This window comes from Panthera onca, chromosome D1 (assembly GCF_046562875.1).
Source record: "Panthera onca isolate mPanOnc1 chromosome D1, mPanOnc1 haplotype 2, whole genome shotgun sequence".
Classification (NCBI taxonomy): Eukaryota; Metazoa; Chordata; class Mammalia; order Carnivora; family Felidae; genus Panthera; species Panthera onca.
The window spans coordinates 92,600,880-92,626,204 of NC_138348.1; the positions used below are offsets into that span (position 1 = coordinate 92,600,880).

Consider the following 25,325-nt stretch of genomic DNA (forward strand, 5'->3'; position numbering starts at 1 on the left):
ACGCTTTGAGCTCCAGCCCTATGAATCTCCATGTTCATTTACCTTTCCGTAGAGACCTTGGAGACTATGTTAAAGACAGTAGCATAAAAACTTGAAAGGAGCTAGGATCCCTAAATAATCACCACCACCTCGTTGAACTGTGCCATGGGTGAGCATTCATTTTTTATTGTTTTAGGACACCGCCATTTCAGAGATTTTTGTCACAGCAGCCCGCCTACACCAACTAATGCATCATTTATGGCCACCTCATTTCCTATCCTTTTCAGCATCTCAGGACTCTCCCTCTTCCTTCAGCTGGCTGCCTCCAGAACCACTCAGAATCACAAAACCCAGACCTTGCCTTTTTAAAGTGCAAATCAGTGTGGTCCTCGAAAGGAAGAAAGCACGCCTGGACCCACCTATGCCCACCACTCTTCACCCCGGTTTGATTTTAAAATATCCCAGTGGCATCTCATAAAGAGGAAGAGAAAAGGTGGCTGGGCCTGACACAGACCTAGTTTGCGATTTCCCCCCCTATTCAGTGCACGTAGTCTTAAAGCTCATGAGAGTTGAAAGGTATGTTGAGTCAGCTTTATCCACCAGCTCAGGGCAAAGCTGGGCCCCATCTTTAGAACTTGTTGCAGAAAGGTGAGTCATTACAACATCTCTCCTCCAAAGTAACAGCCGGATTAAAGAGCATCAAAGGGAAACACACACTGCTACAACCTTGGTATCCATATGAAAGGGTGTCATCTGCAGAAGGGCAGAGAAGAGGACAAATGAGACCCCGAAGCCTGGACTGCAGACCCACGGCTGTGGGGTTCAGCATGTCCTGGTGAACAGTGTTCATTAAATATTGCTGAATGAACCAGTAGATCTTTGCATCAACAAATTAATCAAGGAATGAGGAGCAAATGGAAACATCCTTCAAGGATGCCTGCTCTCTGCCTCCCAGGATTGAGATATTTGAGATAGAGCCCTCTAGTGTATCCTTCATAGGCCAGCTCTGGGGACTCTGTGTCCTAGGGTTCAATCCCTCCCCACACAGGAGAGGGCAGGAAGGGGTGAATAGAAAATGCCCTAATACCCTCTCCACCCCCCACCACCGCCCATGTCTGCTTCTGGTAACACAACTCTCTACCACACTCAGGTCAGGGTCAGTGGGATTTTAGCAGCGTTTCCAGTCACCCCAGGAGCTAACAGAAGATCCCATCTTCTTCTCTTATAGGTATTGGCCCAATTAGGGGCCACTGGCAGCTGAGTACCAGAACCAGGTGACACAGCTTCACAAGCTTAGTGACAAAAGAAAATCAACCCCTGCCTATACTGCTGCTACTCCCAGGGTTCCTAAGGCCCCAGTTCCCTGGGTCCTAGAGTCACTTGCCTTGTCCTGGGGGCCCCAGCTCCATTGGTCCCATGAGGGATTCATACCACTCCCAACCCTGAACCTCCACTCCTAGCACTTAACTTCAGGCAAGGGTCACCCAGGTGACTTCTCAGGACCCACCTACCTTCGTAGACCTTCCTCAGGAAGCACCACTGGCTGCCTTGAGTCTCGCAGACACTTTCCCCAGTCTCGCAAACCCCGCTGGCGTTGACTCGTGGACACTGGAAACACGGTAGAGCTGGAAAGTCAAAACCCGCATGATGAGCCTCGGCCACCACTGCCTCCTGGCAGATCAGCAGGGAGCACACCTTCTGGGCCACACGCAGCCTGGAGGGGGCTGGTTCCCGGGGCCTGAAGAGGGGGCTGAGAGCGGGGGATTCCTGGGTGCTTGGCACACCCCTGGGAGGAGGCATACGTGAGTACGGACAGGATCCCCCTCTACTCCCAGGGATGGAGGAGGATATGGGAGGGTCAGAAGGAGGGAAGGAGGCAAGTCAGGGAGGGCAGAGGAAAGGAGAAGAAAGGAAGGAGGAGGGAGGAGCTGCGGGTGTCACCGGCAGACGTCTCACCCGCAGCCCCAGCTCTTCACTCATCTCCAGCCTTAGCATGGGCAGCTGCTTGTCCCGCCCTCACTCTGCAACTACGAGCGCCTGCTATGTGCGAGGCACTCTCGCAGATGTTGGGAACAGAGTGACAGGAGAGAGACATGAAACACGCATGTCACTTAGGCACTAAGTCAACAAATAAATAAGAGACATGACTCACAGAGGACAAGGGAGAACTTCGGGTCCTGGTGACAGAGGAAGAACATGGTCCCGAGTGAACGTGACCTAGCGGGGTGGGAGGCAGTAGGGCTGTTTCCTCATCTGGGGGCTCAGAGGAGTGTTCGGAGGGGTCACTTAGCTCAAACATGAGCAACTGAAAGAAAGAAAAGCTGACTCTTTAAACACCTGGGAGATGTTGGGACACCGGTTCCGGGAAGACACATGGGCAAGTGCAAAGGCTCAGAGACAACATTGGTCTGGCCGGTTCTAGGAAGGAAAAAGGCAGCAGAGGGAGAGGGAGGGGGAAAGGTTGGCAGACTGGGGAAGTGAGACTGAAGGGGTCCCGAGGACCAGATGCGACGGGCTCTTCTTGGGGCTGCAGTGTCCACTCAGGGGCCCCACCATCGTGGTTGCTGTCTGTGTGCAGGGTGACTGCTCCCACATGGCCCCCAGCATGTTGGCCAAGTGTCCAAGGACTCCTTTTCTTCTTGCCATTTTGATCCTGTTTTGCTGGGTTTTTTCTGAATATCAACGAGCCTGGTGCTGAGACCCCTTCACTGCCACAACATGAAGCCGAAACACGATCCTTTCTACTCGAGGAGACTCTCCTATGTTACCAACTCCAGACTCGGCTGCCTCGGCCTTGCATGAGTCCTATTAAATTCTCAACTGACCAGTCTTGACCCACAGGGAGGGTCCTGTCTATGCCCTTATTCAGTAGGAAGAAGTTATAGAAGATGAGACCTTCCGTCGTCAGCAACCTTAATGATTTAAGGGTCAAGTTTGTTCAGGGGGCAAAATGATGGGAGAAAACAACAGAAGCGGGACTTGGCTGTGGTTCACAGTCTCGGGCAGAATTCCTGAGGTTCCTGCAGCCACGTCAACGACTTCTTTTAGTGTTTTACCACCATAGCTTTGCTTTTGTTACTGTTAGTTCCCTCTGCTAACCGTTGACAACCCCCCGCCCCCGAAAATATATGTTAGCAATCACCATGCAGACATATGGCCCAGCTGCTACACATTTGAAGGTCTTGTGACGAATGTTTTACGAGACAACAATAAAAGCAGCCTTATCTTAACAACAGCTAGCGCTCCAAGGTCCTGGACACCTTGTCTTTACCATGTACAAATTCCTTGGAGACTAGACTATCCTTCACTCCCTAACTAACAAGTACATATTCAATCACTTCTCACAATCCCAGGGCAGCTCTTTCTGCCCACAGGTCCCGTCCCTGTGCTATAACAAAAACACTTTTTTGCACCAAAAAAACCAAAAACAAAAACCATAAACCAAAACCAAAAAACCCAACAAACCCAACTAGATGGGCCCTAAGTGGATTTCCCACACGTCGTACAAGAAAATTCTTTTAATGCTGATGAGTAAGTGCAATGTTGATTATGTGCCCTGCTAGTATTTCAGCTATTTGGGGGTAAATAAAATGCATTACTAAAATTAACTTTACACATTTATTATTTTTTGAACACGTCTACTCAGAAATTCGGAATTACATACGTAGCAGGCCTTGGGACCACCGTCCGGGCCACCGTAAGAATTGGGATTTTACTCTACAAGAGGAGGCCACTGTAGGGTTCAAAGTGGGGAGTGACATGAACGGTTTCTGTGTTGTGAGCATGATGCACTTTAAGGAGGAAAGCAGGAAAGAGGCCCCGGGCAGGTGAGAGATGGGGACACAGGAAGTGGGAGAGGAGCCACTGGTCAGCAGAGTCGCTGCAGTGGGCGTCGCCCAGCCTCGGGGCCTCAGCCTTCCCCTGCACATGATGACGGCTGCTGCTGCACACACACACGGGCTCTGGGGGGCACACTCACCTTGCACACGGGGCTGCTGGGGTCTACAGAGACACGGTCCCTGGAGGCATCCCTCTCCCAAGAGCGGGCGGGGAATCAGTGGATAGACACTCCAACTGTCTCACACTTGCTCTGAGATGGCTGGTGGCCTGAATCACACTGTCCTCCACAACGACCTGGCACGACTGGGCTCCACATGCCCACCATGAAACCAGCTGGATGATGCGTCTTCTATCAGCTTCATCCCTTCCGTGTCTCACTTCCTCCCTCCCCTGCTAGTATTTCCCGGGGTCACTTACGGGACAAATGATTTGTACTCATTTCTGTCCCTGAGAGTCAGCTTCTGAGGGAACACAAGTCAGGATGATGAATTTTCATTTACATGGAATGAGTGTTGTCAGAATTCAGTCAGCATTTTTTTCTTGACAGTGAGAGAGAGAGAGAGCGTGAGTGGGGGAGGGAGGAAGGAAAGAGAGAATCTTAAGCAGGCTCCAGGCACAGGGCAGAGCCCGATGCAGGGCTGGATGTCACGACCCTGAGATCACGTCCTGAGCCTCAGTCAAGAGTCGGATGCTTAACCGACTGAGCCATCCAGGCGCCCCAATTTGGCATGTTTTTTATTCTGAGTCTTCCAGTGCACGTGCCAAAAAAGAAACGTGGACTCTTAATAGGCTCATTCCACCTGCAGACGGAGAACATTGCAAAGAAATGCCGACAGCAACCATTGCACTTTTCAGTCAATCCACGGGGTCAGATGAAAGCTGTGGGCACTATTGTGTAGAAGGTAAAACATCTGACTCTGTGAATGCTATGATAAATTCAGTGTTACTATTTACATGGAACATAAACTCATTTATTTTGTGGTGATAATGTGACTACAAAACAAATTAGTTGTATCTTAATTGTGTTTGAACAATTGTCATAGTCTGTGTGTGTGTGTGTGTGTGTGTGTGTGTGTGTATGTGCGTCAACTATAAATGGCTTTTAATATGTACGTATGCCGACACCCACAGCGGCAATAGCTGAATTAATAGAGTTTTGCATCGAAGGTGATATGAGACCCACACTGCTTTCAGCAACGCCTGTCAGCGAGCAGTTGTGGAAAATGATCGAGCCTCTGAACGGCTAATTTATGATTCAATCTAAGTGTCCCACAGTGGTACTGAACCCTAAATTTTGTTCCCATTAACAAAATATCTGGCTCCGTTTTTTGATGTTTGATAGCTGACAGCTCTCCGGGTTCACGCCTTCTGCCCCACACATGGGTCCTGGGGCTTCTGCTTTGGCATGGGCGGGAGGTTCCAACCATACAGACCTCACTGCATCCTGGAACCCTCCCCTGCCCTCTCCCAAGTGCCATGTAAATCCCAAGCCAGTCTCCCTTCCCTGCTCCTTGGCCACTGAGACACCAGTGGGACTCGGGCCCTGCTCTCCCCAGAAAGCCTCAGGTGGCAAGTGAAAAGCCTTGCCATTCCCTCTGGGTGCGATGTGGCATCACGTGTCCGGACATCTGAACCACGTTTGGGGCGAGGGACCATCCCGATTCCACAGGTAACCCAACGATCGAAATCTTAAACTTTTCAAGGAAGGGAGTCCCAGCACATCTCAGCCTGAAAAGTGTTGAACTAGATGAAATTATGACAAAGGTATGAGCAGAAAGACAGAGACATGTATCCCTACAAAAGCCAGATGTCCCCAGTTCGATGATAACTCACATGGTAACCTTCCCCGTTGGGTCGAGTCATGATGAGACAGGCAGACAGAGAGTCAGAGAGAGAGGTCACCTCTGGAGCTGGAGTCTGCCACTCACCCGATCCTCGTCGTCCTCACTGCCCTCCCGTGTGCTCCCCAGGGACTCACCTTGTAGGAAGCCCAGCTGTGAGGACAGGACCAGCAGCAGCAGCAGCAACAGGCAGTGACCCATCTCTCCGTTTGGCCCGAGCCCCGACGACTGGCAGAACAAGGCAGGACTGCAGGCGCCCAGCATCTGCGAGGACGCGGGCTTTATACCTGTGGGCTGGGGGAGCGGCCAATGGCAGCCGGGCGAAGCCGCCCTTCCCCGGGACACAGAGAGGACGCAGTGCCTGAGGAGCCCGGGCCCTGCCTGCCCCCCAGCAATACTGGCCCTGCTCCCTCCACGGGTCCAACTCAGGGCACCGAGTTGGATAAGAGGACATCGCTCATTTCTATCTCAAATTCCCAATCTCAAAATGGAATAATACAGCCTGCTTACATAACTTAAGAATTTGAGAAATTCAAGTGAATTAGGGAGTGAGTCCCCTTCTAAAGAAGTTTGCCGTATTTAAGGGAAGTGTTGAAGCACGGTGTGAGTAAAGATACTTACCCTTTTAAAGATTCGTTCCTATTCAATAAAGACAGAAATAGACACATGCTTAGACTTTTGTAAAGTGCAGGCCAGAACACAATAGATTGTGGTGGTGGTGTTGACTCAGTTCTTGGAAGTGAAACACATCTGCATTGTTTTGTCCTGTTTGGACAAACTGGTACAGAGGGAAGTATTTCTCCCCAAGTCTTTAAGTATTATGCTACAAGTAACCCGTAGTTGGTTTTTCTTTTCTTTTTGTTTTTTAAATCTCACTCTTTTTAAATTTTATTTTAAATGTTTATTTTTGAGAGAGCCTGCATGAGCAGGGCAGGTGCAGAGAGAGAGGGGAAGGGAGGATCCAAAGCGGGCTCTGTGCTGACAGCAAAGAGCCCAACGTGGGGCTCAAACTCACCAACCATGAGATCATGACCTGAGCCGAAGTCAGACACTCAACTGAATCAGGCACCCATGCAGCCCCACTATTTCTCTCTTTTTTTTTTTCATTATTGTTTATTTTTATTTTTGAGACAGAGAAAGACAGAGCACGAATGGGGGAGGGGCAGAGAGAGGGAGACACAGAATCTGCAGGCTCCAGGCTCTGAGCTGTCAGCAAGGAGCCCGACGCGGGCCTTGAACTCACGGACTGTGAGATCATGACCTGAGCCGAAGTCGGCCGCTCAACCGACTGAGCCACCCAGGCGCCCCTCACTATTTCTTTTTTAATAACATTTTCTTCTTCTTCAGGATGCTGGATTACAGTCAGTGCAGGGTTTCCATTCCAGGTGGTGTCATGAGAACTGCTAACCCACCTCACCCTGCCCAGTGAGAGACTCATAACTGGTGAAAAATACGTTTGTAAACCATCGTTTCAAATCTCTGGAAATAGCCCTGAAGACAACCAGCAAATTCAAACTGGGGAGCTCTCTCTGCCCCAGGGCCTGGTGGAAAACACTCAGCCATTAACCAGCAATTACTGGAGCCTCACAGTTTGCTTGAAGCCATGGAGGCAGAGAGAAAAAGACCTTGGGGAAGGGTCCTGCTAGACCGCCCTCCCGGTAAGGTAACTGCGGGGGGCACACAGCTGTCCCTCTGCGGGGAGAAGGTGGACGTTTTCATCGAAGGAAAATCAGCCTCACTAAAATCGTCCAGGCAAGTCACTGAGTCCAGTCAAGAAAACAACAACCAAAAGCCCTGGTTTGGAGGTGGGGTGAAAGAGTGGGACTCGATATCCGGCGCTGCGACAATAATTTACCTGAAGTATCCAGTTTCATCCAAAAACTTTGAGGCATCAACGCAACAGGCAAGTGTGACCCACTCTCAGCCAGGAAATGGTAACGGAATCCGTCTGAGATGAGGGTGTGGGGGAAATGTGGCCCAAAGGGTTCAAACACTCAGTTCCAAGAGGACGGAGTTCTGAGGAACCAGTGTGGGCATGGCGACCATAGGGAACACTGTGCTGTGCACGTGCCATTTGCCAAGAGTGAATCTAACGTGTCCTCAGCACACACGCACAAGTGGCAACTGTGTGCAGTGATTAATTAGCTTGCTGTGGCGACCACTTCACAATATACGTGTGTGTGAAATCACTCCATGGGACCTCTTAAATATACGTCATTTTTATTGTCAATTATCCCTCAATGAAGCTGGAGAAGACAAACTTCTGAGACAGTCTGGTGTCACGTTTAACCAAGACGGCCGGGCAGCCCTCGTGGCCATGTTCAAGAACCAAAGGAAACGGATGCCTCATGAAACGGCAAACCAACAAGGAGATAGAAATCGTGAAAAAGAACCGAACGGACATTCTGGAGTTTACAAGTCAACTTACATGAAAAACATCTTGCGAGGGGGCGCGGGTACATATGGCTGAAGAAGCAATCAGAAATTCTCAAGAGGTCAATAGAGAGAGACTATGCAATCCGAGGAAAAGAGAGCAAAGCGTGAAACAAAATGAGCGGAGTCTCGGGGGTTGTGGGGTGCCATCAAGCCCGCACACAGATGTGTATTGGGGTTCAGGAGAGGAGAGAGAAAGGAGGGAAAATGTATCCGCAATAACAGGGGCTGAAAATGCCACGCAACTGGATGGAAAACGTTGATCTCCGCATCAGTGACGGAAGGTTTTATGTGTCAACTAGATAGGCTGCAGTTTGCGGTGACCGAGGCCAACATTAGTCCGGGTCCTACCGCGAAGATATTTTGTAGACGTGGACGGTTGACTTTGAGGAAGAGACATCACCCTCACTAATAAGAGTGCATCTCATCCAATCAGTTGCAGGCCTGAAGAGCAAAAGCAGTTTCCTGGAGAAGAAGAAATTCTGTGCAAGCCTGCGGCGTGGACCCTGCTTGAGTGTCCCGGCTGGAGGTGGCCCATCCTATACACGTGACTTGTCCACTCCCATGATTACATGAGTCCGTTTCTGAAAATAAATTATATATATATATACATATGTGTACATATATATGTATACATATATGTGTACATATACACACACATATAAAGAAACACATACACGTATTAAAAGTCTTTATATATATGCATATATATACACATATACATGCATGCTAGTATACACACATGTGTGTGTATGTGTGTCTGCGAGTGTGTGTAGTGTATATAATATGTACTAAATACAGGACAGTATATAGTATCCACATGGTGGCTCTCAAATGTGTCCATGTTCTAATCTCTGGAACCTGTGACTGTTATTGTAGCCAAGACGGGATCTGCACTTGTCATTACGGCTCTGGAGATGGGGATATTAGACTGGATTTTCTGAGTGGGACTTGAGTAATCACAAGATTCCTTACAGAGGAAGACAGATCATCAGACAGCAGTGTTATTTATTTTTGACAGAGAGAGAGAGACAGAGTGCGAGCTGGGGAGGAGACACAGAATCTGAAGCAGGCTCCAGGCTCGGAGCTGTCTGTACACAGCCCAATGCAGAGCTCGAACTTGTGAACCACGAGATCATGATCTGAGCCGAAGTCGGTCGCTTAAGCAACTGAGCCACCCAGAGCCCCCTTCATCCGTCAGTAGTGTTAGATGTGGTGATGGAAGGAAGAGGTTGGGATGACGTGATAGGGTCATAAGCTGAGGAATGCCAGCAGCCTCCAGAAGCTGAAAGAAACAAGGAAAGGGTTTTCTCTCAGAACTTCCGGAAGGATCCACCCCTGCCGACATCTCCATTTTAGCCCCACGAGACTCTCTGAACCCCAGAATACTAAGAAATAAATACGTGTTGCTTTAAACCACTAAGTCGCGGTGTTGATTTTCAGCAGCAACGGGAAACTAACGCAGATCTGCCTTGACTTCCGACGACATTACTTCCGGACAAACTCATCCTGAGTAGGAAAAATCCTAAGTCAAGAAAAAGGGCACTGAGCACACACCTAACCGGCTACCCATCATAGCTTAGCCTGGCCCACCTTAGACCGCTCAGAACACTGACAGCAGCCCATGGTGGGGCAGAATCATCTACGCAGGCCTATTTTATGCGAGGGTGGTGAATATCTCATGGATTGATTGGAGGGTGTCATGAAGGTGTAAACAGCATGGTTCCGGGGACAGAATGGTGTCCGAGTCCCTGTTTTTGGCCCTCCTGACAATGGGGCTGACTGGCACCGGGGCTTGCCGCCTTCACCCCTCAAGAGAGAGGGTCCCAATGCTTATCCCCACCCAGGGAAAGAGCCAAATGTAAGATTCAAGTACAGTTAGTCCCGAATGCGTATGCCTTCCACTGGGATGGTCTGCTCACTGGGATGGCTTTAGGCTGAATGAATGAGGGACGCTTCTTTATCCCCGGACGTCAGTGAAAGTTCACACACACACACACACACACACACACACACACACATATGCATACACGCACACCCACACCCACACACACATTCCTGCTGTCCTTCCTCCCCAGCTGATGCCTGCCAAACCCCCCAGAGCAGTGAGGTCATTCCAGGAAGCTTTCTTATTTTCCATGTGCCCAAAGGGCTCTGGAAGATTCAGTAAGGATAATTACTTTCGCTGAGCATTTACCCAGGACCGGCCGCTGAGACAAGAGCTGGATGAGCACTTCCCTTTGCTCCCCCACTTCCGGTTCCCGAGGTGTCCTTACTCCCGCTTTGTGCATTTGAAGACTGAGGGTCAGCGATGTGGCCAGGCTCACAGCTGCTATCTCTCTCCCACACGTGGCTCCAGCGCTTGGCCACACAGCACCCGTGGGCCCTGCTCCGCACAGTCTCACGCCTCCGGGAAGGACCAGTCAGTCCCTGGAGCCGGTGGCCACCTCAGTAGAAATGGTTTGTCTCTAATCCCCGACACCACTTTGCTCCATGTCACCTTCTAGAAGTGTCTCTGGTGAAAGTCTCGGCTTCTGAGAGGCCTTCTTCGGGACCCTGGTCTGGCTCCATGGCCGTATTGACTTCAAAACCGTTATGGGTCCAATGGTTCTTCCTACACTCCGTGAAGTCACTCACGTGATTTCTGAAAGGCTCTGACAGGAAGACGGAGTGGACCCAGCTGCTCGGCTCAGCCCGAAGGGACACATTCCCTCGGAGCTTCTCCCGGACTCTGTCTGCAAAACCTGAGTCCAGGGGACCCTGCCGACTCCCGGGCCACGGGGCTTCCTTCCCCGGAGCAGAAGGTGGCGTGTGCCTCCTTCACCCGGTTGAGGAGGGAGGGGTCCCGCTCCGCAGGTAGGAAGGTGGCCACAGCTCACCGTGTGACAGGGGACAGGTGAGATGACAACACTTTTTCTGTCACATATTTTGAGGCAGGGGGAGGAGGATGGCACTGCCCGCAGATCATGCCACACAGGACACGCCATGGAGGAGCCTAAGCGGGCTGCACATGGGATAGTGTGACCACAGAGGGACTGTGGAGGGCGGTTCTGTAGAAGGAAGAGGCGAGGTGACCCCTAGTTTGCAAACAGGATGTGAGCGGGTCATAGGAATAATACCATGGCTGTCAGGGACCTGAAATCTGCCGTGTGGGGATGAGCAGGACGACAGCAGGTGCCCTAATGAGGGGCTGGCTCACTAGAACCTTCTCCACAGGACACAACGAGGTGGGAAATTTAGGGCTGGGTCGTCGAGGCTCCACACGACGTCGGGGCAGCACATGATACCGGACCTGAATTTAGGACTTACCCCAGAGGGGACCGAGGGCGACCTCCCTCCCAGAGTCTGCTTCAGGTACAGTGATTCATTCCCAGCATCACATGTGTGGGAGGCAGCGGGTGGGGGACAGTATTTCACGTCCTGAAAAGGAAAATCGGTGCTAATAACTTTCATAAAACGAATCGGAGGAGGTGAGACACGACAACCCCTTGGCTGTGGGATGTACTCACAGATAAACTCCGGTTGTCACTGGGGATCGGGGCCTGGGGACAGAAGGTGGAATCACAGTCCCCTGGGCAGCTTGCGATCCTGACGGTATGTGGGGAACGCGTCTCACGATGTGAAATATGTGTGATTAGCCGAACGGGTGGGAGGTCCTGAGATCATGAGAAGACTGTCTACGTGACCTACGCTGTGTCACTCGCAGGAAGTGCAGGTGGCCGACGTGGGGACAGCTGCCCAGGGCAGGTGCTCCCCCCAGGCTCACAGCGTCGGGATTGCAAGTGAAGCTGGTAGACAGCAGGCTTTTCATCCGGGTCCCACACACACATCAGCATCTCCCGAAGACCAGCCAGCAGTGCTCCCGGGAGCTCCCTCCAGGCCTGGGTCTCTGCCCCGCCAGGGGCTCTGCCCGGCCCCTCTCCTCTCACTGGGGCATGGACACAAGCAGGCCAAAGCTTCCCTAGGACCTCTTTTCCTTTTGGAGAACATCAACTCAAGGACAAAACCATTTTGTGGCAGGATACCTGGCTGACCTCCTAAAGTCTTTTGTCTTTCCTCTCTCCCCTTCCCACATAGCTTCCACTTTCTTCTAAGAAGCTTCCAATCCCTTTTATTCGTGGCCCCAGGGAGGATTTTTTGGCAAGCACAAACAGAAGTAGTTGGAGAACAGCCTTCACTACTTGCTGGTTTCTCTGGAAGCCTGAAGCCCTTGGCAGGATTGCCCAGATGGAGGGGAGAGGCTGGATGCCTGGGGGTTTCTGGGATATGGGGTCATTTCTCCCACCTTGATTCTGGCAGCACCTGCAGGAGCGGGTGACCTCACAGGGGGAAGGCTGGCATTTCATGCACGGAGGTGGCCCCTGATCCCCATGGATTTCAGATTCGGCCGGAACCAGTGAGGCTCCGGCATGAAACCAAATGGACCAGGTGCTTCAGCATGGGCATTTCTGCTGTCAGTTCAGGCAAAAATTCATGAGCGGCACTGATGTGTCTCTTCTCCAGACACTCCCCCCCGAAGGAAATGAGAGGTGGGGGGAAGCCCCCAAATAACAGCTGTGCAATTATTTACCACCCGGGTAGGTGGTGGTTGGGCATCAGAACAGAGATGACTTTAAGAGAATGAGAAGTGAGGCCATTTTGGACCTCAGAGTCCAGTGCTAATGAATCCATTCTTTCTACCCTTACGTTTCCTGCCCTGGTAAGATTTCAGAGGGCCCACAAAAATCACGTAAAGGAAAACCAGAGTCAATTTCTGAGAAGTAACAGAATGGCTTCATGTGCTCTCGGAGGCTCCTCCTCACAGGGCCTCCTGAGGCCAGAGGGGTGGAGAGTCCGGGGGACAAAGAGCAGGAAGGGGACATGAATTTCCCCTTGGCTGAATCCGCCACTGCTGTGTCGGGGGGGACCTGAGGAGACTTCTGGGGAAGTCTCCACTCTAGCCACGATCAGGGTGTTGGCTCAGGCTGTGGGGTGTGTGTATGTGGGTGGGGTGGGGGAGGCCAAACCCCAGGTGTGTCTGAGGGATTCGCCACTTGGGGCACTTCCAGGGTTTATGTGACAAGTGAACCGCACCCGGGACAAGAGCATTTTTGATAGGATCTGAAACTGTGGCCAGACAGAGCCCGTCAGGGCGCATATTCTCAGAGGCTGCGCTGCCCTGAGCTTCACGTGGCCACAGAAGGCAGGGCGTTCAGGACACTGGGCGCCAACGTTGTCCCCCCATCTCTCCCTAAGTCCCCAGGAGCATTTGCGACTGGCTGTTCCCTCCTTCTTGAAAACCCCTTCTGGGTATTGTACCCTCCCCCTCCTCTCCTACCTATCTGTGCCTTCCATCTCCCCCGGCCCAGAAAAGTGACAAAGTCAAAAATAATGTAGAGGTATTCTCTCTCTCTCTCTCTCTCTCTCTCTCTCTCTTTTAAATGTTTATTTGTTTTGAGAGACAGAGAGAGACAGAGTGTGAGCAGGGAAGGGGCAGAGAGAGAGGGAGACACAGAATCTGAAGCAGGCTCCAGGCTCTGAGCTGTGAACATGTTGCATCCACACGATTCCTGAGACAGAATGCTACGGGCACCAGTGACAGTCACAACAAGGTTTATTACAATGAGAGGCAAGGCCGACCAATCGGGACCAACACTCTTGATAAGAGTGCGGCCCCGAACAGCCGGGGGACAGAGTGTTTATAACCGATCACATCGTTTTATCATCACCTGGGAACAGAACAAAGAAACAGGTTCCAGATAATTTAGAAACAGTCGCCTAATGAGGTGTTTACTTTAGGCTTTCTGCCTCTAAGTTGCAACCAGTGGATCTCCTTGACCCTGCCTCTGATGCTCTTTTCTTTGAACTTTTGTTGCCTTAATTGGTGAAGCCTAATTTACAAGGGTATGAGGCGTAGTTTACCAGAGCAAAGCAAGGCTGTTATCTCTTAACCTTCAGTGTCAACACAAAGCTGTTATTTTTCAAGCTAAGCATTAGCTCTACACTACAATTTAACCCTTACAAGCACAGAGCCCGACGTGGGGCTTGAACTCGGGCCTTGAGATCATGACATGAGCTGAAGTCAGATGCTCAACTGACTGAGCCTCCCAGACACCCCTGTATGAGGAATTCCCACACATGCGCAAGTCAACCCATAGGGCAACACCAACATCCATTCAGCATTCCAGAACAAAAAAAAAAAAAAAAAAAAAAAATGGGAAGGATTTATCAAAGAAAAAATTTTTCTCGTTTTCCTCAAGGGAGACATAAATCTTTAGTAGAAAGGGTCTAGCAAGCGTCAAGGAGGAAAATCAGCAGAAGACCCCACCGCACCCACCTTTGTGAGACTCCAGCACCTATGACAGTATAAGGAAGGTACTAGGCCCTTCTAGAAAGAAGCAGAAATGGCAGAAAGAAATGGAACTGACGTTGTCTCTGTTAGGAGTAGTGCTGGACGCCAGAGACAACGGTGCCACATGCCTCCAGTTCTCAGCGGTCTTCCTGGGTTTCAGATGACAGAGGAAAGATGTTTCTGCCTTTATTCAAACACACACTTAAGTTTTTTAAAGATAGCTTAAATAAACAGAAATACAGAGGAGACTTTCAGCACTGTTAGTATGCTCAGAGATGATCATAGAAATTTATTATTTAATAGAAATTTGGAAGATTGTATTTTAGCAAAGTCTATCAGATAAACAAATGAACGGAAAAAAAGGAGGAAAGAAAAGAAGGAAAGAGAAGGAAGGAAGGAAGGACAGAAGGAAGGAAGGAAGGAAGGAAGGAAGGAAGGAAGGAAAGAAGAAGGAAGGAAGGAAGGGAGGGAGGGAGGGAGGAAGGAAGGAAAGAAGGAAGGAAGGGAGGAAGGGAGGGAGGGAGGAAGGAAGGTCACAGCAGCCTCCTGTCTGGTCTCCCTGCCTCCATCCCTGCCTCCTCCTCACCCTCCTCACCCCTGCCACAGTTTGTCCTGCACACCTGTAGGCAGAGTGCTCCTGATACATCACGAGCACATATTTTCTTCTGGTAATTTTTTTTCAGAGTTTGTAGCTTGTTTACTAACAGTGTCGATGGAAAAACAAGGTCTCCTTAGTGTCCCTGTAAAAGCAAGCTGCTGTTTGGGAATTAACGTTTTAGTCCTGCATCTTGTTTGAATTGACCGAGACAGTTAATGACTGACCATCATTTAATTTAACTTAGAAACACCTAAGGCTTAAGATTACCAAAAAGATTTGGAGAAACTTTTTTTTTAAGTAACCTTCCCACAACTAGGTGCATCATTATTGCACTATCTGGCAACATACAAAATGGCCATATCCCTTCAAGTCCAGAAGAGGTCATAGAAGCGGACTGAGAAAGGGGAAACTGGGTGGAAGAAAGAACGGGACTATAGTAGGCACGGACATCTAAGTGTGAATTCACGCATTGCTGCTTAGTAGCACGATAAAATCTTGTTAGTAAATTCACTTCTCTGGTCAGGTTCCTCACCTTTAGAATGCTGAAGCCAATGTCCGTTTGGAGCTGAGTACCCCATGACATGACATGGGTTGACATCCAAATAACCAGCATGATGCCTGGCCGCACACAGCAGGTGGCCTTTGTGCATCCGCTTCATTAATTACATATTCTAAGCTTCAGGATCGTGTTTGGCACAGAGCACGCACTCAGAAATGCTCTCTCAGACTTGGAGAAAGTTTTTAAAAGTTCACCGAAGAACTTTTCATGCTATTTCTACCTACCTAGTTTACTGGTTCTTAATTTTTATGTTTACGACAACTTCGCGAGACATCAGACACAGTGAGCCATCATTCCCAGCTGTCTTTCTGGCTGACACATTTTGTGAGAAGAACATGAGCCTATTTGACCAGGTAGAACAGAAGTTGTGTATCTGCAGGATACTTCATGCTGGAAAGTCTGAAGACAAGTCTGCCTCTTTTAATGAAACCAAAGTGAAACTTGCTTTTATTTGCCAAAGATTATCCCAGAGCATATGACCCTGAGAAGTAATGGGGTTAGCTCCTACGACAGTTTTGAGAAGTTCTATGAATACTTACTTTAGGGGTGTGCTTGATTTTCTTTACATCAACTACATAGAGTTCTTTTACAATGAATTTTGGCCATACGATCCGGAGATAGAAAACACCGCACATACACACCGCGCGTGTATAGACCATACCGACAGAGGAAACAGAGACCTTCCAGACTCCATACACTTAGGATTTCCCAGTAGCCCACATTCCAAATGGAGTTCCCACTTCTGGTTTAATTACCACCCTGAAGTTTGTCTACCATTTACATCTCAGAGGCCCAGGCAAGAATGCAAGTTACAAGCCCTTTAGGGGAAATAGGGGAGGTTTGGGGATGGGTAAAAAGGCACGGGTGAACTTTGGCTTACCTCTAGAGCTGCATTCTAGTGTTGCAAAGATTTGCAAGATGAGGACAGTTACTCCCAATTCCTCAAGGCATTGGGTCGCCACTTAAAAGGTTATCCTCGGTTGAGCCACCTTTTAAGTGCGTTATCTTTTTAAGTAAATACATTCAGGAAGGTTGCAGAGGTTTTTGAGGTTTTTGTGTCCCTCTGGGTACATAGTTCCATTGTAGTTTCAGGGAGGAGGCATCAAAAACATTTTTTTAATTCTTTGACGCTGTGCAATCTGGCCAATTTCTGATCACAGAGCTACTCTGTAGGTTATAGGCAGGACAAAGAGGAAGTGTTGCGGGCAGTGTTCAACAACCACCATCTGTGTATTTCATTGGTGTTTTGCAAAAACTCTTTCGTGGAAGCTATTTTGGAATTTGCAGCGAGGCCTCTTGGGGGCTTTTGCATGCCAATGAAAATAGGTATCCCATCCTGTGTGTTTAATTTTGAATCCCCGTCTTTCAAGTGCTCCTCTTTACATTTTCTTGTCTAATTTAAAGTTCCTCTTTATGGCCGTTGCCATTATCCTGAAGGCCAGCAGCAGTTCGGCAGGACGCTGAGCCACAAATTCAGCTCAACCCACATTTCTCTCTGGTTATATCTTTTCCTCAATGGGTGGGGAGCACCGTTTGGGGGACCCTTACTGAGATGCCTCCCAAAACGAGTTCTCAGGCCACAGTACATGGCGTCATTTTGGTAGATATTTATAGCTTCCAGGACTTACAGTTTGGAGACATAAATTAAGCAGGTGTGCCCGGAGAAGGCACATGTGAGTCTTTAGAGTTAAGCATCCACTTAGGGAACCTCTGGGTTTCTTGGATCCCAACTCATCACCTACAAGGCCTGTGCCGCGGGGTGGGTCGTGCAGTGTGTTTTACACGCACCTCCCTGCACGGACGTCCTCTAGACGTCGGGGTGGGGCGGTGCCCTCCTGCCAATCTGACTGGTGCCACGACCAGCTCATCCGAACACAGGAGTCTTTGGGTTTGGTGTCAAGGGGTCTGAAGCTCTAAGTGTTCACTCAAGGCCCACCAATTTTCGTGGCTCTTTGGCCTCCAAGAGCCCCATTAGTGGGAGCCTTTATCTCCACCAACGGGGACAGACAGGTGCACCTGCATCTATGGGCAGTAACAGAGAACGCACTGGGTCCTGGATGGGAGACGGCCCGTGTGCACCACCCCCAATTCCCATGGCCTGGACTGGGGAAAGGACCAAACTAGCAGACGGGCCCCGTCCACGTGGTCCGGGTACCGCTCCCCGCCACTGACAGTTCCCCTGGGGTCTTGGGACAGGCTTAAGGGCTGGGGGTTTTCCACCGAAAACCTGGCAAACGTGGTCTGAAAGGGTAGGGGCTCAGCTCAGGGCAGATCCTCCTGCCAGCTCAGGCGGGCTCCAGGCACAATGGATCCTGAAAATGTACATGAAAACTAATGTGAAAAGTAGCTTCGCGTTATAACCAGGTGTCTATTCCTACATAACTGGAAATACCAAGTTAATGCCATCCCTTGGACACAATGTAGTTGCTATACTACTTTCAGTGTCTCAATCCCATTCCTTCTGTGCAATTATCTGCACAAGTGCTCATGAAGCCCCTGGACGAGGTCCCATGAGCCTCCAATGGAAGCCACAGGTGCCACTTGTGCCCAAGTCGCCGCTTTTCACTTTCAAATCAGGCGCTAAGTTACAGAAACTGTATTTCTTATCTGGTACCACCATTTGTGGTTTCCATTTCCGCTTAGTTTTGCAGTCAAGAGAAGCAAAATGCACACTTTCCAAATACTGACTCTGAGATCACTGCTGAGACCAAGCCTCCCAAAACAGGGCAGGAGGAGCCGGTCGGTGGCGCCCCCTTGTGACGACTCGGAACACGCACACGTCAGTGTCTGCACCAAAGTCTGGCCCAGCCCCTGAGGGCAGGTCAGAGAGTCCGCGCTTAATGTTGAAAGTACAGATGGATGGGGAGTACAGATAGGGACGGACAGGGCTGCCTGTGTGTCAGCTTCGAGCCTGGCTTCAGCAGCAGTGGCCTGAGAAGCTTAAGAAAAATTCGGTCAGAACTGGGCTCTGAGCTCGTCCCGCGGTGACAAAGATCAGACCCTGTCCTGTCCGCCCTCACACACATTGCACCTCAGGTTCGCAGACAGCCTTCCGAGTAGGCTTCCGTCTCCTGATAAAACGCCTTTGGGGGAGACCTGAGACGCTGGCAGAGGCGTGTGTTACAGATTAATCACATGAACACAATCATGTAACAGACACAAACAGTATCACTGAAAACACTGACTTTGAAAACACTGTCTTTAGAGGGATTGACATCCCTGCTGAAGAGGAGGAAGAAAAGGCACCTTTAGTCATATCCATTCCTAAAAGCTGAGACCTTTGTTTTTGTAGGGAGATGGCTGAGTGGGTAAATGTGGGAGGTAGGACCAGGGTGAGCCAGAGGGGAAGGGAAGGAAACTGTTCCTCCTCGTCCTAGGAGCCAGCCTCTGGCCAGGTTGTGGTTACAGGGCTCAAGAGCACAGAGCGGGGAGGGAGGAGGCGAGAGGAGTGCCGAGGGAGCCGAGCACCTTGCTGTTTACAACTCCTCTGTTAAATCCTAGACCCTCAAAGCCCCCTGTGTGCACAAATGCCCTCTACTACGTTGAAGGTCAGGGGGTGAAACTCAGAAAAGGGTCTACTTTCCTGGTGGGGGTGGGGAGGGCTCAGGCACGAGGGAAGCCGTGGGAGGTGAGGTGTTGTGAGGTCACGAGACCAGGGAAAGGCAGACCTTGGAACCCACAGTGACCACGAGAGACAGTCACGTGCATCTCCCCCCCACACGTGTGGACACAGAATTTCCGCATGGCCTGGAGGCCTCCTGGTGAGGAGAGAGCAGGCCGGGGGCAGAGGTGCTCCGATGAGCCCCTGTTTCCCAATGGGCTCAAAGTGCAGAGACAGAATTCCATGGACACTGATCCCAGCCAGCAGCACCTGCTGGGGGACAGAGTCACTGAAACAGGGGTTTCCTTGCACCTACAGAGCCAGGGCCTGCAGAGGAAGGTTTTGAGTAGACCATACCTCTCTAGGGAGAGCTGGCAGGACTGGTGGGTGTCTGCGGGAGAGGGGGAAGGAGGCCCTGCAGGCGCCCTGGAAATCCACGTGAGTTGTGCCTTCGAGTCACAATGTGCACTCTGCACGCACAGGAAGGAGGAAAGTCTCTGAACCACGATGGGATCCGAGATGCTGCCCAGGGCCCACAGTGGCTGGACAAGGGCCAGGCTGAATGTGTGCCTGCACTTCTAGAGGCTGCCTGCAGGGGGCAGTCCTGCTCACTATGATCTGACTGCGGGAGGAGGTAAGACCCCTCCACCTGCCCCACCTGAATCCACAGGTCACTGAGGTCCATGTGTGAGGGCAGAGAGTGGCCAGGGAAGACGGTCACCTATGCCATCAGGATGCAGCACAGACACAATCATCTCAGCTCACACTGGAGGAGCCTGAGATGCTGACCCTCAAGGGACAGGCAGGCACGGATACCTCCTGAGGGCTCCCTAAGTGAGGGCCCCGGACAGGCGTCCGGACGACAGGTGTGAGTCAGGCAGCCACAATCAGGAGAGTGGTGGCCCAACAGCCATCTTCTGTGTTGTCTCACCTCTCTCTGTTTTTGTTTCTGTTGTGTTTTGAAGAAGCAGAAATCATCTGAAAGATTTTTGTCTCATTGTACTTTACTTATTTACATATTTGCTTGTTTAGACTTGCTAAGCTCAAGAGTTGGCATCGGCATGGGGAGTGGTAAAAACACTCCCCATGACATCACCACCTGGTGGCCGTGACTGGTGAGGAGCTCCTCGGGTGGCAGCCACTGTTTCATATGAACTCCCTAAGGACGCACGGGGGTGGGGGTGGGGGGTTTCATGCCCGTGTTACCCTGGAGGCAGAGAGGTTGTGGAATTTGCCCAAGGTCACGCAGCTAATGCATGGCAGCCCCGGGATTAGACCTGGGCACTTTCCCTCCAGAACCCTCCAGAACCCCAGTCCCTATGGCGCCCCCATCCTGCTTCCCTCATGCATCTTTCAGCAGGAGATTGAGAGCCAGGCCTGAGAAGGGGCTGGGAGCTCCACGTGCTTGCTGGGTAATAAGGTGAAGGGCAAGGAACTTACAATCCTTTGAGAGCCCCCGACGCAGTGAGAACTGGGCCCTCCCCGGGGAAAGGGAAAGCGGGGAGCAAGCCGCAGGTCCACCTGGTTCCCGGTGCCGAGCCAGCAGGGATCTTATTTTCACTGCACACTGGTCACATGATTGTTCATGGTCTGTTTAGTGCAGAAGTCCGGTTTCTGAATTTCTGCGAATGTTTCTGGAAGGGGAGGGAAGGGGCCAGCTGGCTCAGTCCTCTCTGTGACATCACCTTGGTAGGGCAGGTGCAGGTGTTTGCCAACCACCTGGAAGCAGGGCAGTGCTGGGGACCCCGTGTTGGCACCCTCCAGGAGTTAATGGAGGTGACAAGCGATGTCTCTGACAAGCAGTGTGACTCGGGACAGGGAGTTGGTGTTTTGAACGCACAAGTCTGCTGGCAAAGCAGACACACAACCCTCTCCTATGCCACGATCTGCTGGGAGGGGTCCTGCTGGGCGCGGACGTGCTGCACCTTGACCAGCACGCATCCCTGTTCCGACCTCGTGATGTCTTCTCCGTCTCTCCAGCAGGGAAGTGAACCATTAAGCTGCTCTCTGCCTTGTGACCCGTGCTCCTCAGTGTCAGTGACATCACTGTTCTCCGGGTGGAAGAGGGCTGGGGGCAGAGGCTCTGGTTTTGAAGACGGTCAGGAGCACAGACAGCGGGACCGCCTGGTTCGGACAGCACAGGGTCTCCCCTGACTCACCGGGAAACAGGGCAACAGCCCCTCCTGAGCCCGTCCAGGTCCTGCATTCATGATGCCCTTTCTTTCCCTCAGCCTGATCTCCTCCTCTCCTACCTCTGATGGGACTTAAACCCTGGGCTTCCTTTTCTCCCCCACTTCTCCCATCTTTCTCTGTCTTTATTTCCTCCTTTCCTTCTTTCCTTAGTTCCTTCTGCCCTCCCTTCCTTCCTTTTTCATTGGGATATTATTAATGCATCATATGGTTCACTCTTTCACTGTGTACAGATCCGTGGGTTCCTGTGTGCTCTCTCAGCCGGGCAACCACGGCCACTACCTAACCCAGGACATTTTCATCACCGCAGACATCCTGTGTCCATTAGCTGTCACTGCCCTTAACCACCTACACCCAGGCCTTGGCCGCCACTAATCCACTTTCCTTTTCTATGGATCTGCCTCCTCTGGACATTTCAGTAAATGACATCAGGCAATGTTGTCGCCTTGAATCTGGCTTCTTTCACTTAGGAAGCTCTTTCCAAGGTTCGTTCGTGTGGTCGCGTGTATCAGGACCTCTTTTCCCTGCACTGCCGATTAGTATCCACTGTAGGGATATGCACACTCTGCTTAGTCATGCCTCAGTTGACAGCCATCTTGTTTTTTCCTACTCTTTGGCTTTTATGCATTGTGCTGCCATAAACACCTGTGTGCGGGAGTTTGCACAGGCTTGTTTTCAGCTCTCTCAGGTATGTGCCTGGGACCCGAATTCGCGGTCACGTGGTACTTCATTGTTGAACTTGTGGCCGCACCATTTTATGTTCCCACCAACCATGAACGAGGGTTCCAATTTCTCTGTCTTCTCACCAACATGTTATTGCCCATCTGTTTATTTTAGTCCCTGTGGCACGTGTAAACTTGCTATCTCGTTGTGTTATTGACTCGAATCCCCGATGACTAACGTTGCTCAGCATCTTTTATTTGGACTTTTATGCATTTATGTGTCTTCTTTGGAGAAGCGCCCGTTCAAAAGTGTTTTGCCTGATTTTGAAGTGGATTTTTTTTATTGTTCAGATGTAAGTATTCTTTACGTGTTTATTATAGTAAGTAATGAAAATAGTTTATAGTATATATATATATATGTATATGTATACACACTCTGGATGCTATGTTCTTCTCAGGTGTATAATTGGCAAACGTTTTCTCTCATCTTTGGCTTACACCTTCTTGAGAGTGTCCTTGAAAGCAAAAAGTCTTTAATTTTGACGAAGTCCCATTTACCTATTTTTTTCTTCATGCTGTTGCTGTCAAGCTGCTGGGTGGGGTTGTACAGGTGGGGAGGGGGCTCACCGGGAGCCCAGGGATGGTTCTTTCCGTCGCTACAACACCCCTAACCAAGTGCTATTGAGCCCTCAGCCTCTCAAGTCTGGGTAGATCTTTTGGGGGCAGATTCTTATCCTCGAGGGACATGCTAATCCATCTAGACACATAAAGAGAACAAAAGCTTTGGAGACCTGGACAGCACGCCATAGGTGCTGGTTGTGCTCATAGGCAGGATAGGGGTCTAGCAGGGCTGAAGGTGGTCAGGGAGCGTGTCTGCTGAGCCCTGAATTCTCAAAGCACAGGGTGAGTGAGGGTACTAATACTTATTACTAACTACTCACACACACCAACTGCTGGGCACTGTGACAGATTCTTTATACCCAATCCCCCCACCTCTGAGTCACGGAAGGAAGTGATGGCTGGAGAAGATTGAATATTCCTCTGTCAACCTGGGAGACCCCTTGAGAATTGTAAGGCTTTATTCCATTGTCTCCAGCATCCAGTGCTTCTACTAACAAGAAAAATGTCAGTTAAACTTTTTTGAAGTTGATCTGCTCTTCTCTCTAGTAAAGAGTAGTGTCTTTTCTGTATACTTGTTAAATTTCGAGGCACCTGGGTGGCTCAGTTGGTTAAGCTTCCGACTTCGGCAGGTCATGCTCTCATGGTTCGTGAGTTCGAACCTCTCACTGGGCTCTGTGCTGGCCGCTCAGAGCCTGGAGTCTGCTTCAGCTTCTGTGTCTCTTCTCTCTCTCTCTGCCCCTCCCCCATTCACCCTCTGTCTCCCTCCTTCTCTCAAAACTAAATAAATATTAAAAAAATAAAATAAAATAAAATAAAATACGCTTGTTAAATTTCACAATGATGTGTCCAGTGGGGTTTTTCTCCCTTGACACTTGCTAGACACCTGCTATTGGAAGATTTATGTCTCATTTCAGATTATTTGGAAATTTTTTGTTATTTCGTATTTCCTTATTAAATTCTTCCTATTCATCTTTTTTTTTTTTTCTGGAATGCTGTGGGTTGGTATGCACTCTAGTTTGACCTTCCACATCTCTAAGAATTCCTCATACATTTGTTGTCCTTGTCATTTTTCTCTGCTTTGGGAGATTGAAAGGCACAGATAGGTAGGAGAGGAGAGGGAAGGGTACAATACCCAGAAGGGGTTCTCAAGAAGGAGGGAACAGCCAGTCGCAAATGCTCCTGGGGACTTAGGGAGAGACGGGGGGACAACGTTGGCGCCCAGTGTCCTGAACGCCCTGCCCTCTGTGGCCACGTGAAGCTCAGGGCAGTGCAGCCTCTGTCTGGCCACAGTTTCAGATCCTATCAAAAATGCTCTTGTCCCGGGTGCGGCTCACTTGTCACATAAACATTGGAAGCGCCCCAAGTGGCGAATCCCTCAGACACACCTGGGGTTTGGCCTCCCCCACCCCCACCCCCCACATACACACACACCGCAGCCTGAGCCAACACCCCGATCGTGGCTAGAGTGGAGACTTCCCCAGAAGTCTCCTCAGGTCCCCCCGACACAGCAGTGGCGGATTCAGCCAAGGGGAAATTCATGTCCCCTTCCTGCTCTTTGTCCCCCGGACTCTCCGCCCCTCTGGCCTCAGGAGGCCCTGTGAGGAGGAGCCTCCCAGAGCACATGAAGCCATTCTGTTACTTCTCTGTAGCATTGGTGGAATTTTCTCCTTTCCACTTTTTGCTGACTCCTGACTCCTTAAGGACAAGGGAAGGGTTGTCCCCTTCTTGGCTGTTCTACCAACTTCATCAGCAGGGCCCAACTCTTCTGTGATTTCTCTACAGCCTTAGACACCACTGGCCTCGTCTCTTTGTCAGTTTGGATCTCCCAACCTCTGCCACTGAAAACGTGGACCCTGCTCCCATTGCCCCAAGACCACCTACCCTTCACGGACAACTGCAGCCACGAGGCCTACATCTGGGTCCTCTGGTCGGCAAAGGTATCTTTGCCACGAGGTACAATACTCTCTGCCCTTCTCAGTCTTTGCTGTCTCCCTCAGGATCAGGAAAAGAACATTTACGTTCGGGCTTCTCCCAGATCAACATGAGTTCCAGGTAGCAGGACTAGGAACACAGAGACCAAGGCCACAAGGACCATCACCCTAACCCTTGCTTTCTAGCCTGTCTGCATCTGGGAGGAACAGGGAACATGAGGAGATAAACAGAGGCTGGGCATCCTGCTGCCTCTACAAGCAGGTGCACACTAGGACCAACATCACTGTCTACTTGGAACATTACTGTTCCTTCCTTAGGAAACACTCAGAGCCATAGGCACTTTCTTGTTGGCCCCTCCTTCTCTGGGCTCCAGTTGCCTCAACATCCCAGAGAGCAGTGGGGGCTTCTGGCAGCAGCGGGCTTGGATGGTATTTCCTTTGATAGACTGTGTGGGAAGAAGACCATCCCCCCAGTAGCCTGCACTACAAGTGAGTCCAGTCTTGGCACATCTCTGAGTGTAAGGGAGGCAGGACCAGCACACAGGCTGTGACCAGGAGACCTGTGCTACACCGGCTGCCCCTAGGATCTGAGGCATCGGAGTGATCACACCTCCTTAATTCCTTAGGCATAAAATCTGAGTTGTGCAGGAAGTTATGAGAAGTTTCCTACCCTGTCCCCATCCTTCCCACACACCAGTCACACAGCCTTGTTTACCAGAAAATATAGGACCAGGGATAG

The 25,325-nt window shown here is 50.5% G+C and overlaps 1 protein-coding gene and 1 long non-coding RNA gene across 2 annotated transcripts; both read right to left on the reverse strand.

The window, feature by feature from the left end:
• Positions 1–143: 143 nt before the first annotated feature.
• LOC132677106 (secreted protein of Ly-6 domain 1-like) lies at positions 144–5,928 on the reverse strand. Its single transcript, XM_078433938.2, has 3 exons — positions 5,798–5,928; positions 1,491–1,604; positions 144–732 (listed from the first exon to the last, which is right to left on the reverse strand). Exons 1-3 carry the CDS (start codon positions 5,922–5,924, stop codon positions 608–610), a joined length of 366 nt encoding a protein of 121 aa, XP_078290064.2. The 5' UTR covers positions 5,925–5,928; the 3' UTR covers positions 144–607.
• Positions 5,929–7,878: 1,950 nt separating this feature from the next.
• LOC132662321 (uncharacterized) lies at positions 7,879–11,847 on the reverse strand. Its single transcript, XR_009602566.3, has 3 exons — positions 11,603–11,847; positions 11,403–11,513; positions 7,879–8,677 (listed from the first exon to the last, which is right to left on the reverse strand). It is a non-coding gene; the product is annotated as an uncharacterized LOC132662321 (long non-coding RNA).
• Positions 11,848–25,325: the final 13,478 nt, after the last annotated feature.

What these genes read in the sequence shown, in the direction of transcription:
- LOC132677106 (XM_078433938.2), bottom strand. Translation starts at nt 5,924, where the DNA reads ATGCTGGGCGCCTGCAGTCCTGCCTTGTTCTGCCAGTCGTCGGGGCTC. An exon ending in ACAGCTGGGCTTCCTACAAG is followed by an intron (nt 1,605 to 5,797) that starts GTGAGTCCCTGG and finishes TTGACTTTCCAG; the next exon opens with CTCTACCGTGTTTCCAGTGT. An exon ending in CCTGAGGAAGGTCTACGAAG is followed by an intron (nt 733 to 1,490) that starts GTAGGTGGGTCC and finishes GCCCTTCTGCAG; the next exon opens with ATGACACCCTTTCATATGGA.